Genomic DNA, 20,576 nt, shown 5'->3' with positions numbered 1-20,576 from the left:
CTATGCCATGCACCTGCTTGATATTATATTAGGATTTTCCCTTTTCAATTTTCTGTTTGCTAATGTTTGCACATTGATTTCTATTCAAAACTGAACAAAGAAAACCTTAATCATTATTTAAAGGTTTAAATATGATAATCGTTCCTGTAATTGGATTCAATTTTGATTTTGTTCTTGTAATTTTTTTTTTGTTTGAAAAAGCTCTCTGGCCTCACTATTCAGCTGATTTGGCATGGTTTTGACCACGTGGCAGCTGCTGACTGTGCAACTTTTGCCACGTGGCGCGCCACATAATATTATATATTTTTTAAACAATTAAAATTCTGAAAATTGTTTTTAAAATTAAAAAATAATAAAATAAATTTAAATAAATTAAAAAACAATTTAAAAAATCTGAAAATAATTTTATGATTTATTTTTTTGTATAATTTTTTTTTTTTTTGCAAAATAATATATATTCAGAAATTTCTGAAAGAAAAAAAAAATTAAATTAAAATTTTCGTAAAAGAACAAGAAATTAGATATTTTTTTTTTAAATTATAATTTATTTTCAAAAATTCTAAATTTATAACTTTTGAAAATATAATTGTCATTATTTTAGAAAAAAAATTAATATATAATTTTCAAATTAAAAAAATCTATTTTTCGAAAATTTTAATTTTCACATTTTTTTTTTTCAAATTTTTTAATTTTAATAGTTTTTATGTCTAAAAATTAAGTTTTCGAAAATATTTTATGATTTTTAAATTTAAAAAATAATTTTTAGAATTTTTTTAATTACGTGGACTGCCACGTGGCAAAAGTTGCACAGTCAGCAACTGCCACGTGACAAATAACATGCCAAGTCAGATATGATGTGGGGTCAGGGACCTTTTTCAAACAATTTTTTTTTCACAGATGTATTTCAAAGTTTTTTTTGTACAAGATGAAAATTAAAACTGACCCAAATTACATGGATGATTATCATATTCAAGACTTATTCAAAATCATGAACCTTTTGTGTCAGCATCCATTATTATGACTTTCGCTGTGCAAGCATTCTCTTTATAAGAATAGTCTGTTCTGATATGAGATGTGAAGTTGGGGAGAAGGGATTTTATGTTTCCTTTATTCTTTTTCATTCTATAAATAATAATAATATCACGCATCCCTCATAATCGAGAAATAAAATCATTTCTTACATAGAGAGTATGGTAGGACTTAATATTCCGAAGGACTTGGCCAGTGAGGAAGCTAATGAATATCTGAAGAATGCATGCTTGAAGTATGACAACAAATGCGCTCGCCCTCAAACCACTGCTCTGGTGTGTTGGATAAAGTAATGTACAATCTGTTTCTTTGTTGGCCTATAATATGCTTTATTTTCAATTTTTTGTTTTTATTCAAAATCATGTTGTAATCTCTTTTCCCTTGTTGAATTGAGCAAAAAGATTTGTTGGCATGGTTTGGAGTTGCTTAACAGATATTGAACATAAAAATAGTTCAGAAATTGGATTACAATGTCATCTGATCTGCTTTGCATAGAATTATGGAACATTCTTCACTCACAATATCAGTCATTTGCTTAATAAGTTGTGGTTATGATTCTAAGTTTGGTCATATTGCAGCTTGTAAGCTACATTTTGGAAGAAACACGTGTCAGTCCTACATTCATCATAAATCATCCCGAGATCATGAGTCCTTTGGCAAAGTGGCACAGATCAAAACCAGGTCTGACGAAGCGTTTTTAATTGTTCGTCAATAAGCATGAAGTTAACAACTTTTTTATTCTTTGTCACTGTTTTTCTGTTAATTTTCAGCTTTGCAATGCATATACTGAATTGAATGATCCAGTAGTGCAACGTCAGAGATTTGCCGAACAACTCAAGGTATGATGTAAAGATTAGCGTACTAAATTAAGTCTGTGCTCTAATTGTTTGATATTGTTTATATTTTTTGGTTACAAGATAGTATTGTTTACTTTGCTTTAGCAAGATTAATCAGTTTTGTTGGAGGAAGATTATTCAGTTTGTTAATCAAGATAATTTATTATTATTTTATCTGGTAGTTTCAATCCTTTACAATACACCAATTAAATCTCTTTTTATGACATTATTATGAAAAAAATTGTATTGGAAGCGGCAATTATGTAACTTTTTCTCCTAAAATAAAAAATAAATAAATTACACTCTCCTTTTGAAGTTATTAACATCAAGGTAACCAAAATTGAACCGAACATAATTAAACCGGCGTGGATTCCTTCAAAAATTAAACCGGCGTGGATATAGGTTCGAGGTTCAAATTATATATATTTTTATTTAATATATAAAATAATAATTAACAATAAAATAACACAATATTGAATAGCATAACTTCAAAAAACAAACATATAATAAAAAAAAAATAAACGAGTCCTCTCCCTTCTCAGCAATGAAATTAATAAATCTCCTTGAAAATAAAATAAAAAAATATAATAAATTTGTATTTTTATCATTATATTTTCTTGGTAATGTTTCTTGTAGTGGCAAGAGTGCTACTATAGCCACCAATTGACTACAGTTTGTACTAAATAATGTATCTTAGAATAATAGTGATTTGTGCTGGCATCACCGCTAATAGCTTCTATTTAAAAACAATGCTATTTGATTGATTAAACTTAATTTTCCTCCACATGATTATTTTAACTGCAGCAATACACCGAGAACAGGCTTAGGCATTATTCTTCAATACAATGATATATATCAAGGATTAAGTAATGGAGAGCACCTTGAAGGCGTGTCTGTGTCTTTGGCTGGTTTGTAGTCTCAAGTTTCTATTTCAACATTTTTGTTTGTGGTCTCTTGTGTTGTTGATGACTTACTGTAATTGTTTTTTTTGCGTGTTAGGCCAAATTATGAACAAAGACTCTTCGGATGCAAAGCTTGTCTTTTATGACCTCAAGGGTGGCGTCAAGGTTATCGCTGATGCATGGTACATTATGTTGCCACGTTCTGTTGCATCCCTTTGGCTTCTTAGCTTGATGTTTCACTAACTCTGTAGCAGTTGGATATAGTTTTTCAACTTGCTTCTATTGCCTTTTCAAAAATCAAATTTTCTTACCTTCTTATATTGAACCTATAACAAGTTTTATCTCCGGGATGCAGGATATCCGACTTGGATGAGGTTGAATTTTGCAAATTCCATTCTACTGTGGAACGAGGTGACACTGTTGGTGTCATTGGATTTCCAGGTTTAAGATGTTACAATGTTTTAGTTGCTTAAATATTCAATGTTTTAGTTGGAAAATCAATGGTTAGATTTTAAGATCTTCATAGTTTGTTATATATGTGCTTGTATCACTTTGATAATTAGTACTTGCAATGAGGAGAATAATTCTTTCTGAATACCTTTTGAGCTTGTTATTCCTTTGTTCAATTGTCCAGGGAAAAGTGAGGAAGGAGATCTTAGTATTTTCCCGAAGACCTTTACAGTTCTGTCTCATTGTCTGCACTTGATGCCCGATCAAAAGTCTACTGCTGCTGCTGCTGCCAATAATGCAAATTTGATGGTGAACATAATTTCTTTTGGTGTTTGATACTACTTTGATATTCATACATAGTGACATCCTTATTTCATTATTTATCTGTAGAGAAATCCGTGGGTACCAGGAATCCTGAAACATACATTTTAAAGGATCAGGTATTATTAGTGTGAAAAGTACTTTGATGATTTCTTTCATGGCTGTTGTTTGTTCATAAAAATCTTCTTTACCGTATACTATCTCATTTTTTTGGGATTTATTTGGCAATAAAATGGAAACATGTTTTACTGAGAAAATGTTAGCATGCAGTATACCTTCCTTTTTTTTATGGCTAGGGGTGGGGGTTAGAAATGGATTGATATAGACAATTATTAGGAATTTTCTATCACTATTTTGTTGTATGATTGGCATTCATTTTTCTAATTACTTTGCAAAAATAAAGGTACTGTTGTTATTCATAACCATAAGAATATATTTAAGTGAAATTTGATGTTTAAGCTTACACTAGGCCATGCACCTGTTAGATAATATATTAGGATTTTCCCTTTCCAATTTTCTGTTTGCTAAAGTTTGCACATTGATTTCTATTCAAAATTGAACAAAAAAAACCTTAATTATTAATCAAAAGCATGAATCTTTTGCCTCACCATCCATTATGACTTAAGCTGCGAAAGCTTTCTCTTTATAAGAATAAGAATATGGTGTGTTCTGATCTGAGATGTAAAGTTGGGGAGAAGGGATTTGGTGTATCCTTTGTCCTTTTTCTTTCTATTAATAGTGGTCTCTTTTCTTATTGCAACGTAATTGTCTTGTATAGGAAACAAGACATCGTTTACGCCCCTTGGATTTGATATTGAATTCAGATATTCGAGAAATATTCCACACTAGAAATAGAATCATTTCTTACATCCAGAGGCACCTTGATGACCTTGATTTTATGGAGGTTTGTTCTCTGTCCAAGTATTCTGATGCCAGTTGCTTATACTATCTTCCATCCCCTTTACCTATTCTTTTCGCTACTTTCAGGTTGAAACACCTATGATGAACAAGATTGCTGGTGGAGCAGCAGCTCGCCCATTTGTAACTCACCACAATGAACTTGACTTGAAGTTATTCATGAGAATTGCTCCAGAACTTTATCTCAAGCAGCTGGTTGTTGGTGGGATGGAACGTGTTTATGAAATTGGTAAACAATTTAGAAATGAGGATATAGACCTTACACATAATCCGGAGTTCACTACCTGTGAGTTTTATATGGCTTATAATGAATACAACGACCTAATGGAGATAACAGAGAGAATGTTGAGTGGTAAGAATTATTAAGGACTATTGATTGCTATATTTGAATTTATCTTCTTCATGTGTTGTTAATCTCATGATGTGGCAAATTTCAAATAGGTTTGGTTCAGGAACTTACAAATGGAAGCTATAAAATCAAGTATCATGCAAATGGGGTTGATAAAGATCCTATTGAAATAGACTTCACTCCACCCTTCAGGTGCAGTCTAAATTTGTCACTCATCAATTGAGATTATAAAATCTATTATATTTTTTCATAACTCATTTGGATTTTTAATTTTACAGGAGGATTGATATGATTGAGGAACTAGAGAGTATGGCAGGACTTAGTATTCCCAAGGACTTGGCCACTGACGAAGCTAATCAATATCTGAAGAATGCATGCTTGGAGTATGACATTAAATGCGCTCCCGCTCAAACAACTGCTCGATTGTTGGATAAAGTAATTCACAATCTGTTTCTTTGTTGGCCTATAATATGCTTTATTTCCAAATTTTGTTTTTATTCAAAATCAGGTTGTAACCTCTTTTCTCTTCTTGAAATTGAGCCAAAAATTCAATTGTCTGGGTTTTCAGTTGATCAACAGATATGAACATAAAAAGTTCATATATTCTGTTAATAAGAAAAGGTTCAGATATTGGATTAAAACGTGGTCTTATCTGCTTTGCATAGAAATCTGGGACACTAGTTTTTGTCATTTTGGTGGTGGGGGTTAAAAAACTACATGCATTTTTACTCTATCTCATACAACAGATAACCGTTCAGCGACTGATATATATAACTCTATTTTCTGGATATGAGGTCTTTCTCCTATAAAAAAAAGTTAGAATTGTGATCTTCGTGGCATATGGCTTCAAATAGAGTGGTGATTGGTTGCTGACATGGTCACTCTATTCTTCAGTTGTCTTTTTTACCTGCGTCTGTTCTCATGAAAATTAATCAGGGGTGTTGACTAGGTCGTTAAATGCTCACATATTTAGTCATTTGATCAATAAGCTGTTATTTATGATGCTATGTTGGTCATATTTCAGCTTGCAGGCCACTTTTTGGAAGAAACATGTGTCAATCCTACATTCATCATAAATCATCCCGAGATCATGAGCCCTTTGGCAAAGTGGCACAGAACGAAACCAGGCCTGACAGAACGTTTTGAGTTGATTGTTAATAAGCTTAAAGTAAGTTCATGAACTCAGGCGATTATTATTAGTAAAGTTAACAACTTTTTGATTCTTGTCACTGTTTTTCTGTTAACTTTCAGCTTTCCAATGCATATACTGAATTGAATGATCCTGTAGTGCAACGTCAGAGATTTGCCGAACAACTCAAGGTATGATCTAAAGATTAGCTTACTAATCTAATTATATGCTCTAATTGTTTTTTTAAGAGATGTGTGGACAATGTTTTTTTTACACATGCATCCCGTCAAATCACTATATGACATTACTCTGCTAGGTCATAAACCCTTATCACAGTTTTTACACTATTCCTACCCCTAGCCATATATATTTGAAAAAAAAAAGCTAAAACGTGCATACCAAGTTTCTTTTTTTACATGCATATATATTTGGAATAATTTATCGGCCAACAATAAAAGGAATCAGTTACATTTAGCACAACATAGAGGGAGGGAATTGAAGGTCACTGCAAAATCATAAATTGTAGTTTTAATTGCTTTGTCTAATTTGATTTGGTTGATGATAGAAGCTAATTCGTCAAAGCCTACATCTCTGGAAACCACCAAGAGCGTAAGCAGTGCATTGACGATGAACGGAACAGACAGGTCACTCTCTTTCCCATTCTCAATCTTCATTTCCTTTGATTAGGATTAGTTTCTGATTAAGATTAGTTGTCTCTGTTAGGATTATCGATGTATCATGAATGCTATTTTATTTTGTTTTTGATATTTAGGCTGCTGAAATTCAACCTGCTAGACCTAACAGACCTGCAGCTGCTGATGAAGATATGGACCCAAAGGTATGTATGGTTCCTCTTTTTGTCACTGCAATGATTTCAAATTGCGATTTCTCTCCGACTAATGATATACTATTTGATTGATTGAACTTTGTTTTTCCTACCTGTTTTAATTTAACTGTAGGAGTACCGTGAGAATAGGCTTAAGTATCTTGCTGCACTGAAGACGGAAGGGATTAACCCCTATCCACACAAATTCTCCGTCTCTATGCCTATTGTTCAATACATCGATAGATACGGAGGTTTAAGCAATGGGGAGCACCTTGAAGACATGTCTATTTCTTTGGCTGGTTAGTAGTCACCGATTTCTTTTTGAATATATTTTTTTGAGTTTGTGATCTCTTGTATTCTTGTTGTATGTTGATGCTAATCGTCTTTCTGCGTGTTAGGCCGAATTATGCACAAACGCAAGTCGGGCAAAAAGCTTTTCTTTTATGACTTGCATGGTGGAGCCTTCAAAGTCCAGGTTATGGCTGATGTGAGGTATGTTACGTTGCTATTTTGATATATAGTAACAGACCAAAAAGTCCATTCTGAAAATGTTTTTGAATAGAAACAGACTATTGTCACCGATACGATAATCGTTCTTATGTTCTCATTTTTTTAGTGTAGCCTATATACCTAAAAAAAACAGTGTAGCTTGTCACCCCCTGTATATGATCTGGATTCAGTTTCTGATTGAATTGTTATTTCGAGTGGCTGATGCAATATATCAGAAATTTATTGATCAAGCGGCTTGGACAAGAAAATTAAAGTTGTCACCCCTAGTTGATTGAATTGATTGAATTACTATTGTTCATTCAATGGTTATTATTTTATGATTCTGTTCATTAGATAGGAAAAGAAGACCAATGCTTTCCAACCTCCCTTTCCTTTAGAGAAAAGTCTGGCCTATGATTTCGAGGTATAAATGAAATTTCAAATTTAAGCACTTTGCTTAAGTGCTCCATGTACCAATTTGTCAAAAATGCAGCAGCTGTTCCTCAGTTTTCATTAGTCGAGTTAAAGTAAAAATGCGGCAAGACAAAATATCATGTCTAAAGTTTTACACTTTGAAGAAAAACTCCTGTCTCACTAAACATCACCATAATTGAGAAATGCGTGATTAAAACAAGTCAAATTAATGTATTTCAGATTGAAGGATATACAAATCTGTCAAACAACTAGACATCATGATAAGAACAATTATCATATTGTTCACAATGTTCTGTTTCTATTCAACTATGTGTTTTGTGTATTTTCGTAATCCGTGTAGGTTGTATAAGATGAAAAATAAGTCATAGGGATAGAGCAACTCCTTATTCACATATACTGGTGTAGTATAGCCTATACGGTGTAGTATCCCTTTTCCTTCTTACCTTGATGTTTGACTAAATTTGTAGCAGATGGATGATTTTTCATCTGATCATGCTGCCATTTTAGAAATCTCTTTTTTTTTTTTTTTTTTCCATCTTCTGTACATTACGTTCTCTCTCTCTTTTTTTTTATTTCACAAAACTAAAACAAGTTATATCTCTGGGATGCAGAAAATCTGACTTGAATGAGGTTGAATTTGGAAAATTCCATTCTAATGTGAAGCGAGGTGACATTGCTGGTGTCACTGGATTTCCAGGTTTGAGATGTTACAAAGTTTTAGTTTGCTTAAATAGTCAAATATGTTCTTTCTTACTTATTTCATTTCCCTTTTCGAGTTATCTTTGTTGGATTTGATTCCTCTCAAGTGAGGGGTGTGTGTGATAATATGCCATTATAAGTTTAAAACTATGAATTGAAAAATCAATGGTTAGATTTTAAGATCTTCATAGTTTGTTTTATATGTGCTTGTATTTTAGCACAATCTAAACAGTTGATTTTCTGATCAACGGTACTTTATCCTCTAAAGTGTACCTCCCTTCCCCCGCCCTCCCGCTGTCTCCCTTGTCCCATCCTATGACTTCATTAATTAGTACTTAAAATGAAGAGAATAAGTGCTTCTGTATATGTTTTAAGCCTGTTATTCCCTTGTCTGATTGTCCAGGGTAAAGTAAGACAGGAGAGCTTAGCATTTTCCCCAAGACTTTTATAGTGCTGTCTCATTGTCTGCACTTGATGCCCAACCAAAAGTCTGCTGCTGCTGCTGCTGCAAATAATGCAAATTTGATGGTGAACATAATTTCTCTTGGTGTTTGATACTAGTTGATACTTGACATTCATACATAGTGACATCCTTATTTCATTATTTATCTGTAGGGAAATCAATGGGTACCAGGAAGTGCCAGGAGCCCTGAAAAATACATTTTAAAGGATCAGGTGTTATTAGTCTTGAATGTACTTGGATATTTTCTTCACTGTTGTTGGTTGTTTATAAAAATATTTCGTGCCCAATACTATCTCATTTTCTGGGGTTTATTTTCAAGCATATTGTAATTAAATGGAAACACATGTTACTGAGAAAATGTTAGGGTGCAATAGCATTCAGTACTCCTTCCTTTTTTGGTGGTTTGGGGTAGGATAAAAAATGGATTGATATAGACCAATACTAGGCATTTTCTCTCACTATTATGTAGTATGATTGGCATTCATTTTCCTAATTGTGCTGCAAAAATGAAGTTATTGTTATTCAAATTTTCCTATTTAAGTAAAATTTGATGTTTGAGTTTAAACTAGGCCATAACCTGCTTGATATTATATTAGGATTTTCCCTTTTCAATTTCTGTTCGCTAAAATTTGCACGTTGATTTCTATTCAATATTGAACAAAGAAAATTTTAATTATTAATCAACAGCGTGGACCTTTTGTCTTACCATCCATTATGGCTTAAGCTGTGAAAGCATTCTATTTGTAAGAATAGTGTGTTCTTATCTGAGGTGTGAAGTTGGGGAATACGGATTTCATGCATCCTTTGTTCTTTTTCTTTCTATAAATTAAATCACCCATCGCTCATCTATTAACAGTAGTCTTTTCTCTTATTGCAACGTAATTATCTTTATAGGAAACAAGATATCGTTTACGCTTTTTGGATTTGATATTGAATTCAGAAATTCGAGAAATATTCAAAACTAGAAGTAATATCATTTCTTACATCCGAAGATTCCTTGATGGCCTTGATTTCATGGAGGTTTGTTCTGTCCAAATATTCTGATGCCAGTTGCTTATAATATCTTCCATTCCCTTTACCTACTCTTTTCACTACTTTCAGGTTGAAACACCTATGATGAACACGATTGCCGGTGGAGCAGCAGCTCGCCCATTTGTAACTCATCACAATGAACTTGACTTGAAGTTATTCATGAGAATTGCTCCAGAACTTTATCTCAAGCAGCTGGTTGTTGGTGGGCTGGAACGTGTTTATGAAATTGGTAAACAATTTAGAAATGAGGGTATAGACATGACACACAATCCTGAGTTCACTGCATGTGAGTTTTATATGGCTTACATGGACTATAATGACCTAATGGGGATAACAGAGAAAATGTTGAGTGGTAAGAATTATTAAGGTCTATTGATTGCTACATTTGATTTTATCTTCTTCAGGCCATGTTATTAATCTCATTATATGGCAAATTTCAAATAGGTATGGTTCACGAACTCACAAAGGGAAGCTATAAAATCAAATATCATGCAAATGGGGTTGATAAAGATCCTATTGAAATAGACTTCACTCCACCTTTCAGGTGCAGTGTAAATTTGTCAGTCATCAATTGTGATTATACAACCTAATGTACTTTGGAATGACTCATTTGTATTTTTATTGTTACAGGAGGATTGATATGATTGAGGAACTAGAGAGTATGACAGGACTTAGTATTCCCAAGGACTTGGCCAGTGAGGAAGCTAATGAATATCTGAAGAATGTATGCTTGAACTATGACATCAAATGCGCTCCCCCTCAAACCACTGCTCGGTTGATGGATAAAGTAATGTACAATCTGTTTCTTTGTTGGCCTATAATATGCTTTGTTTTCAAATTTTTGTTCTTATTCAAAAGAAGGCTGCAACCTCTTTTCAAATTTTAGCAAAAAATTTCAGAAGAAGTTCAGAAATTGAACGTAAAAAAGTTCAGAAATTGGATTAAAATGTGATCTGATCTGCTTTGCATAGAAATATGGGACATTCTTAACTCACAATATTAGTCATTTGATTAATAAGCTGTGGTTAATGATTCTAAGTTTGGTCACATTGCAGCTTGTCGGACACTTTTTGGAAGAAACATGTGTCAATCCTACATTCATCATAAATCATCCCGAGATCATGAGTCCTTTGGCAAAGTGGCACAGATTAAAACCAGGCCTGACCGAACGTTTTGAATTGTTCGTCAATAAGCATGAAGTAAGTTAATGAAACTCAGGTGATTATTATTAAAATAAAAGCAAGTTAACAACTTTTTGATTCTTGTCACTGTTTGTCTGTTAATTTTCAGCTTTGCAACGGCTATACTGAATTGAATGATCCAGTAGTGCAACGTCAGAGATTTGCTGAACAACTCAAGGTATGATGTAAAGATTAGCGTACAAAATTAATTATGTTCTCCAATCGTTTGATATTCTTTTTAAGAGATAGTGACCATGTAATGTTTTTTTTTCATATACATCCAAACAAATCACTATATGATATCACTTTGCTATTTTAGTTCTAAAAAAATTTCAAAAATATTTATACTTTGTGATTAGATGCATGCGTAAAAAAAATTGTATACTTGCAATGCATATAAGTTAGGATTCAATCTGTATACACCGACAGTTGTAATAACGGATTGATTTATGTTTTCGTGCATGTCAGGATCGACAATCAGGCGATGATGAGGCAATGGCCTTGGATGAAGGTTTTTGTACTGCTCTGGAGTATGGTTTGCCGCCAACTGGTGGTTGGTGTTTGGGCATTGATCGGTTGACAATGATACTGACTGATTCACAGAATATCAAGGTTCTTGCTTTTTCTCATTTTCTGCATGTTTAATTTGTTTTTCTAAATTCTTATATTCTTTCTTCCTTTTGGGTTACAGGAAGTTCTTCTCTTCCCTGCCATGAAACCTCAAGATGTACCTTCAACTAAAGGTTTGTATTGTACATGCATTCCCCTTCTTTTCATTGAAAATTAATGTTTGTTTATATATGTTGCTCATGTTGGTCTTCTTAACTATATACAGTCCATTTTTTTTCCTTGGAGACTGCAAGGTTGATATTTTTCCCTATATTTGATTTCAGGAACTTGAGGAATTCAAGATGATCAGAAAACCAAATAAACAGTGAACAAAAGAATTTTTTTAGGATAGTTACTTACATCGCACACAAGCCTAGCTCAAATAGTTTTTTTTTTTTTTTAAATGACAAAGGTTAGTAGTTATTTTGTTAAATTAATATTTACTACTTCACCCGGATTTGAACGTAATATCTTCAACTTCTTTTCCCTTTGTTCAAAGGAGTTGAGCTACCCACCCAACCCCTCACTGGTTCAAATTGCTACTTTCTGTTTTTTTCTACAATGAGGTGAATTTGTTAATATTGGTATGGTCAATGGGTGCCTTTGGTTCGATTTATGTTCTTAGTGCATTCTGTTTTCTAAACAAATTACTGGTCAATATTCTTTCTTGACCAAAACTGGTCATTCTTTGTAAATAAATAAATGATTATAAGTATGTTTGTTCTTTTGAAATTGACACGAGGTCATTCCTCAATTTTTATTTCTTTTCATACATGAATTTCATTCTACATAAGATTTTAAAATTGAGAGAATATTATTGTCAAAAAAAGATTTTAAAAATGAGAGAATGTTTCACACTATCAACCAATTACACATCACCGTTTTGTATGACTTTTAAGTTAATTATAAAAAAAGTTAATTAGTTTTAATAAACTAACAGTTAAATCATATAGATGAATGTATATTCTATACACATACTACTATAACAGTGTTGTTAGAAGTTCAAGTCTTGAATACAAAGCATCTTGTAAAAATGTTGATCTTGTGTGTGTGTATTCATTTTGTAATTTTTTTCTTCATCCAATAGAGATTACTAGATGGCCAATATTTTTTGAGTCAATAACTTTAAGAGCAAGTTGACTGAATAAGTTGCACGATGTGAAAACTCTCAATACTAAGGTAAGGAATGGTTGAATCATTGAATGAATGGGAACAGTAACAAAGATAATTACGCATACTATTGTCCTTGGTCTAGTCAGCGGTATCCTATTTATCGTAGTCAAATAATGAAAAATTGTGATTTGTGGTTCCATGCTAACAATTCGTATAAAAAATAAGCAAATCGATTCTCAAAATTACAAGTCTTAGTTAAATCAGTTTCTAACTATTGTGTTGGTCAACATGGTTTATCAAATCAAAAATGATACTTGAACAATTATTTTATGATAATTTTTATGATGACTATTTTTTTTTCATACTTAAATTGTGTTTTTACTTTTCTCCCGTTGTTGCTTTGCCTTTTGTTAATATCCACATTTATTTGTAAATTTTAGTTGTCTCATAAGTCATAAGTTGTTTAAAAAATAATGGTTTAAAAAACATTCCTCTTAACCGAATATGTTGCTTGTTGATCTCATGATTATCAATGACCCCTCTCAAAAAATTATCATCAACAACGCATCATCAAAGACCAACTTGTTAGTAATTAGACTTTGCATAATTGTAATTACCGAGCAATTTGTCCGTGAGATGTCATGAATTTCATAGATAAATAATTATTCTATGATGAATAGGGATGAGAATAGGCCAGACCGATCTACATAGGACTATGGCCTAGCTTATACCAGGTCAGATCAAGTCAGACTTTGTTCTTAAATAAAGAAGATATATGCTTTTTTAAAAGTCCATTTAGCTTAAAAAGTTAGGCCGCAAGCCAGAGTCCCAAACTTTTTTTAGAAACCTATTTATAATTGCAATCATCAATTTATCATTAACTCAATTCATATACAAATCAAGGTCCAATTTAAATAATGTTATTATTGGTTCAAGTAAAAGTGGTTAAATTATCGTATATTGACTTTGAATAAATTAAATGTTAGATATATAAAAAATATGATTCATATATCTATATCTTAAAATTTTAAATTAAGATGTGACGTCTCACTCTTTTAAGCTCATAAAATATTGACTCATTGTTATTTCATATGGTTCTCCGTCGCTTGAATGATTTACGTCAAATAGTATATATTAAACTTAATTCAGCCACCATAGTTTTTTTAGGACGAGCTCATGGAAAATCAGTTCATATAATAATAATAATAATAATAATAATAATAAAATCTATTGACTTTTTTCTTTTGACTACAATGAACAAAATGTATGCCTTGGATCTTGCCAGGTGGTTCAACTGCCACTCCTTTCTTTTCCGTATAATGTTGTTGTACATCTATTCAATTTATGATTGGATTATACCATGATGGTGCCAACAATAACAATGATATTTTTTGACAAGAACAATGATATTAAGAACTATGATATAATATTTTTGGTCTGGGTAAAACTAGCAAACTTGATATGAAATTCTATTTCTTCATCAAAGATATGAAAGTACTGAATTTAGTCCCTACGCTCAACTAACGTGGAAGTGTAGAAATGTCTTGTAATAAAGTTCACATAATCATGCACATGTGGCTGGTCAATTGTCAAACTACCATGTCATCTTCCCCACCATATAAACCTTTCCCATTTCTTTCTCTCACCTCCTCCTCCACTTAATATTTCGTGCATTTCTCCTAGTAATTTAATTTTTTTTTTTTTATCAAACTACCAAGAAATATAATTTTTTAAAACTATCCCCACGTTTTATTCTAATCATTTTAAACTTTATAAGACTGCTAGATTTTCTTGACTAAATTACACAAGACTACAAGTTAAAAATAAATAAAAAGAATGATATAAATCGTTAATATAAACCCTGACCAAAAAAAAAATCGTTAATATAAACTAATTTTACATTGATGTCTAATAAAAATATAGTATTTCGTAAATATCTTTAAAAAACAATCACCATAAAATAAATTTAGATGACAAGATGATGGATTTTGATTGGACAACAACATAAAAATAATTTATATTGTTAACACATTACATTACTATTAAACTCTTAAAAATATTCATTATTCAAGTCACTCAATCTCTTTGTCTAACCATATAGTCCATTTCAAGTTTTTCGCACGAGTTTCCGCGAGATGCAAAAAAGTAACGAAAACACGATTAGGCCGTCATAATGGAAAAGAAGTGTAAAAGGGTAAAATTTTACTTGATTTAATTAATTTTTCTTTTGACTATAATTAGATGGCATTTTTTCCTATGTTTTTTATGTCATTGTACATCCGTTGAATTTATGATTGGATCCAATAAATCATATATATATACCATTTGACACATTATCACAATTATTCCTAGGGTTGAAAATCAAGTGGACCCTATATCCACAATGATAGCTAGTTGTATCTAGTTGTGCTTCAATGGATGTTGATCATGGGTTTTGGCATTTGCTTCATACAAATTGAGTGGTCTAGTGGAAAGTAGGAGAAAAGGAATATGGATTTGGGTAGTGGATTATCTAAATGGCGTTATTATTGAGCTTTGAAAAAGTATATATATGAGAGAAGAATATGGCCACTTGGAAAAGTAGATGCTATTTGCTTCTCACTTTCCGCAAAATTTTCAAATTCGTAGATATTCAAAGTATCGAATTAATAGAAAACCGATTATCTTCAACTACTACATCTTACTTTTCTTTGGCCTCAATTTCTTTTCATATATCCTAAATTATAAACCATTTATAGTTCCATACCGGAATGTTGGAATCTTCTAAAATCCAAAGAGGGTAATGACATGACTCCAATGGGGGATAGGTGTAGAAAAGGAAATTAGTGCGTACACAATCACCTTGGATTCCTAACTATTGGACGTGCTTTGTTTTCTAGAGGCAACAATTCCTTTTAGGTTTTCCTTTCTCTTTCATTCTTTATTTTTGTAGGGAATATTATTAATTAAAATGCCTATAGTTAAGTTCCAACGCGAGAGACAACATTGTTTGTTTAAAGTAGTTTTGAGAATCCATAATTTCTAAGAGAATTTTTTTAGGTGGTGTTTCAAATTTTCAAAAATTAACTTTAACAATTTCTCAACATAAAAATCTTTCATATTGGAAATTTTCCAAATGTGTTATCCACCCAAGAGTAATTTGTGTTGAAGTGTTTGAATTTTCCTTTAAAATTATGCTACCTCACAAAATTCAATCATTTATTACACTTTAAGGGAGATTTTCTTTGACAAAAATAAACAACTTGTTCCTTAATTTAATTTTAGGTAATACTATCGTCCTTTATTTTATTTTTTACCGATTTAATCCTGTGTTATAAAGTGTCAATATTGTATCATTTTTAATGGAATTTTTTCAATGAAATCTAGGTTTCGATGTTTATATGATGAAGGTTTAGGGTTGTTTATGAGTTTGATGAGTTTTTGTTTTTTTTTTTAAAAAAAAAGATAACAATGTTGATATTTTTTTTAAATTAAGTTAAGGGAAAAATTATTTAATTTTGCTTTTTTTCCCTAACTTTCCATTGCAAATTATTTCTCTTTCAATTTTGAGCATTTTTTTAGAAGATATTGCATCATTTTACATTCCGATGGTGAATGACCAATTGATTTGCACCATTCAAGATCCGATTTGCCTTCTACTTTTGAGATCATCATGCAAGTACACTATCATTCAAGTAAGGAACTTGAAACTGGCTGAGAGGGATGTCACAAATGTTATTATAATAATAACTGAAAACTTAGGTTAAGGTCTTTGTTTGAGAAAGGTGGACAGAAGAATAAGGTGAAATTTTTGAGAAAAAAGTGGACAGAAGAATAAGGTGAAAGGGATGATGTTGAGATACAATGAAGCTAAAAAAAACAATTGGCGTGACAAAAACTATATAGGAGACATAAAAACCCTAAAATTTAGGCGAAACAAACCCAAGTAGAGCAATAAAGAAAAAACTATAGGGTTGGTCATATTCCCACTATTGCAAAGCAAAAAAATAAAGAAACATGAACATGACAGAGTCCGAAAGTTCAATATTTGTTTTAGCTCTTGGAAAAAAGAAATTAAAATGTTCTCCTCCTCAAGGAAATATTTGTAACCTCTGCCCAGTAAAAATTTTCTCATTTCGTCTTAAAATAACTGAGTCAATTGTAAAAAAAAGAGTAAATTACACTCCCCTCCCTTAAGATATGCTTGAATTACACTCCCCTCCCATCTTATGTTAAAATATATACTTCCCTCCCTTAAAAAGTAAAATCTATACTCTCATCCCCTTTCAGATGCTTGAATTGCAACCTCTTCCCTTAATAATTAAATATGCCCTACACTTTAATCAATTTTAACATAAATCAATATTTTTATGATATATACTAATTTTGAACTATCATTTCTTTATAATTTAAATGTCAATGATAATTAAATTTAAATATTTTGTTATTATTTATAATAGAGTATAAAATTCAGCTAACCATACTTTATTGACTTTCATAATTTTTCACATATTTTAATTTTATTTTGGGTTGATTCATATTTTATAATAGGGTTTAAAAATATATGTTAACGAAATTGTGAATAAAAAATAGCGAAAAATATATATTCAAAATTTGATTATATTAAAATGGATCCACGATACTATTTTTCTTCAAAGTGTGTTAGATTATTATTTTTTGCTAGATTATTAGAAATAAAAAAAAAAATATTAACGGAGTAAAGAGTAGATTTTAACATGGGGGGGGGGGGGGGGGGGGGAATGTAATTCAAGCTTCTCTTAATGGAGGGGAGTGTAATTCAAGCATCTTTAAAGGGAGGGGAGTGTAATTTACTCTAAAAAAAAATTGTTCCAAAATAATTAGACTCTTTCATTTTTGATATAATATTAATTACTTTTTTTAATTATAACTCTAATTAATATTAATTTTATCACTATTAATTTAATGTATGTAGAGAAGTTGAGTGTCCGGAGTTTGAACTCTAATCTCTGCATATAATATGTAACTTCCCTACCAACTGAGTTAAGTTCAAAAAGATATTTTATTTTGCATTTATGATAATAGATTGGAGAATGCATATTGACAAGACACTCAAAATCATTTTTCTCTTTCTTTCACTTATAATATAGTTTTATAGGACCCATGAAGTAGATTGTTCATTGTTACTAGAAATGTTTTTTATACCGTGAATCAACCACAATGGTCAAATCATTATAATCGTTTGATTTTGATCATAATTGTAAATTCGTAACTGTTGCTGAATTATGTGTCATCAAAAGTGGTTAATTTTGTTTTTTTTTTTTAACAAGCTAAAATGGAATATATTAAGTCATAAGAGGTGATTCACCTTGCACAAGGTGTGCAAAGGAGAACCACCCACCAAAATACACAGTTATAAGTCTGTTTCCCACATAAACAACACAATAGAAGAGCGTACAGAAAAAAGAACTACACAATAACACCCATCCAAATCAACGGATGCCGCCACCAGTCATTATAACTGAAAGCGATAGTAGGCATTTTGGCCTTTAGCCAAGAAAAAGATAAAAGTTTGATGTTGTCTGCTAACTGATCCAATTTGTCGCTCCTCTGGTTAAAGATCCTATCATTTCTTTCCTTCCAAATAGTTCAGACACTAGCATGCCATATTATTGTCAAATAGGAATATGTCACTCTCGGTAACCCTGCTAAGTGACCAAATTGATGAAAATGGGGTGTAACGGACGCTGGAGCCGTGAAAGAAATGCCTAACCACTGATAAATACGATGCCACACCATGCCAAAATAATCACACCGAAAAAGAAGGTGATCTGCAGTTTCACCTGAACCGCACCCACCTGTGCAGAGAACATTATCATGCTGAATGATTCTTCTTCGGATGAGATTGTCTTTAGTTGGTAATCGATTACGAAGCAGTCACTAAGCAAACACTGACACCTTGAGGGGGACTTGTTTCTGCCACACACCTTAAAACACTGACACACCATGGTCTTCAAGGACAGTTGTTGTCGACAGATAAGTGTAAACTCCCTTCACAAAATAGCCATGAATAGGATCTAGACTCCACATCCACCTGTCAATAGTATTATCCTGCAAAACAACATTATGCAATAAAGATGCACACTCGGACACCGTCTCTTCCTCCCAAGCCAAAAGGCGCCTCCTCCACATCCAGGTACCTCCACCACCTCCCCAGCCACTCCTCTCCATATCCCGCACTGTTACCCATTTGTTTTCCGCTAAATAAAAAAGGCGAGGGAATTGCACCCTTAAAGGCGCGCCCCCTACCCAATTATCGGACCAAAAAAATTTACTACCACCGTCCCCAACCACCCTAGGCAAATTATCTTCAAACGATCTCCCCTTCGACAATCCCACACCGTGACGGATGCTAGAAACCATCCACCACCATGTAGAATTGTCCCTCCCACCCTCCTTCAGCCGCCCCCCTTCATCCCCGTACCTTGCCTTTAAAACTCGATACCACAGACCCTCCTTGTCAACTAACATACGCCAACACCACTTCCCCAATAACGCCACATTAAATTCCCTCAATTTTCTAACGCCTAAACCACCTTCCTCCCTAGATAGACAAATAGAGTCCCAATCCACCCAAGCAATTTTCCTAAAATCCTCACAACCCCCCCCCCCCCCAAAAAAAAAATTAAATAAATATTTGATGGAAGAAATTATACCTGCGGGGGCCTTGAAGAATGAAAGAAAGTAAACTGAAATCGAAGACAGGATAGATTTCAAGAGTGCTAGACGACCACCAAACGAGAGAAATTTACTTTTCCAGCTCGACAATCTAGAGGTAATAGTGTTCAAAATCAGATTCCAAAAGTCCAACCTCCGAGGATCCCCTCCGATAGGCAAGCCCAAATACACAAAGGGAGAATCTCCCACCTGACAGTTCAACACCAAAGCAACCTCATGTAACCAAGAATCTGAGACATTTCCCACCATATAACCACGGAATAACCCAGCCTCTAATAACGACTGCATGAGAATATTAAAGCCTTCGGCATCAAGTAGAAACAAAAACGGAGACAAAGGATCCCTTTGACGAAGACCTCTCTACATAGGAAATTCATCTGTAGGACACCCATTCACCAAAACTGAAGCTGTGGCCGTTCCAACACATTCAGATATCCACTTCCGCCACAAAGTAGGAAAATTCATTTTAAGCATGACCGTGTCCAAATACTTTAAATCCACATAATCGTACGCTTTTTCAATGTCAACCTTAAAAGGCAACATTTCTTTATGAAGGCGACGCGCTTCCTCCACCGCTTCGTTTGCCACCAGAATTCCGTCCAAAATTTGTTTACCCTTAACAAAAGCGAATTGAGCATCTGAGACCACACTTCCTATAACCGCACATAGTCTGTTAGCAAGAATTTTGGCAAGCACCTTATACATACACCCCACCAAAGGTATCGGTCGGAAGTCATTCAATATTTGCGGGCTTTCGACCTTTGGAATGAGAGCGATAAATGTTGCATTCACTCCCTTTGTCAACCTTCCATTACGATGAAATTCTATCACAAACCGCATGAAATCTTCCTTCAATTCCGACCAAAATTGCTTACTGAAACCAAAACTAACACCATCTGGACCTGGACTTTTGAAACTGTCGCAATCCCATATCGCTTGCTTCACCTCTTCCACCGTAAAAGGTTGAATAAGACCACCCAACTCCACCACTGACAACCTATGGAACTGTAAATCCTCCACCCCTGGCCGCTCAAAATTTTATGCTTTGTAATGTGAAGAAAAATGATTAAAAACTGCTTCACGGACATTTTGAACCCGC

The 20,576-nt window shown here is 32.9% G+C and overlaps 2 protein-coding genes and 1 pseudogene across 2 annotated transcripts; all 3 read left to right on the top strand.

Annotated features, from left to right (window-relative positions):
- The first annotated feature begins 1,190 nt into the window (after positions 1–1,190).
- Positions 1,191–4,445, top strand: LOC112420970 (lysine--tRNA ligase, cytoplasmic-like). The gene is made up of 8 exons (XM_024780832.2): positions 1,191–1,304; positions 1,837–1,868; positions 2,670–2,773; positions 2,865–2,949; positions 3,123–3,208; positions 3,402–3,526; positions 3,608–3,657; positions 4,317–4,445. The coding sequence occupies exons 1-7, from the start codon at positions 1,191–1,193 to the stop codon at positions 3,647–3,649; spliced, it is 588 nt and encodes a 195-aa protein (XP_024636600.1). The 3' UTR covers positions 3,650–3,657; positions 4,317–4,445.
- LOC112420969 (lysine--tRNA ligase-like) lies at positions 4,198–6,131 on the top strand. Its single transcript, XM_024780831.1, has 7 exons — positions 4,198–4,245; positions 4,317–4,442; positions 4,526–4,808; positions 4,898–4,997; positions 5,084–5,240; positions 5,830–5,973; positions 6,057–6,131. The coding sequence occupies exons 1-7, from the start codon at positions 4,198–4,200 to the stop codon at positions 6,129–6,131; spliced, it is 933 nt and encodes a 310-aa protein (XP_024636599.1).
- LOC11446019 (lysine--tRNA ligase-like) lies at positions 6,068–12,262 on the top strand (annotated as a pseudogene).
- Positions 12,263–20,576: the final 8,314 nt, after the last annotated feature.

The sequence above is a fragment of the Medicago truncatula genome, chromosome 4 (assembly GCF_003473485.1).
Source record: "Medicago truncatula cultivar Jemalong A17 chromosome 4, MtrunA17r5.0-ANR, whole genome shotgun sequence".
NCBI lineage: Eukaryota > Viridiplantae > Streptophyta > Magnoliopsida > Fabales > Fabaceae > Medicago > Medicago truncatula.
Note: the sequence above shows the minus strand (reverse complement) of the source record. Positions and strands in the feature narration are given on the sequence as shown.

Coding starts and splice junctions, on each gene's coding strand:
- LOC112420970 (XM_024780832.2), top strand. CDS start 1,191: ATGGTAGGACTTAATATTCCGAAGGACTTGGCCAGTGAGGAAGCTAAT. Junction 1,305..1,836: donor GCCCTCAAACCACTGCTCTG/GTGTGTTGGATA, acceptor ATGATCCAGTAG/TGCAACGTCAGAGATTTGCC. Junction 3,527..3,607: donor CCAATAATGCAAATTTGATG/GTGAACATAATT, acceptor ATTTATCTGTAG/AGAAATCCGTGGGTACCAGG.
- LOC112420969 (XM_024780831.1), top strand. CDS start 4,198: ATGGTGTGTTCTGATCTGAGATGTAAAGTTGGGGAGAAGGGATTTGGT. Junction 4,443..4,525: donor ATGACCTTGATTTTATGGAG/GTTTGTTCTCTG, acceptor CGCTACTTTCAG/GTTGAAACACCTATGATGAA. Junction 4,809..4,897: donor AACAGAGAGAATGTTGAGTG/GTAAGAATTATT, acceptor AATTTCAAATAG/GTTTGGTTCAGGAACTTACA.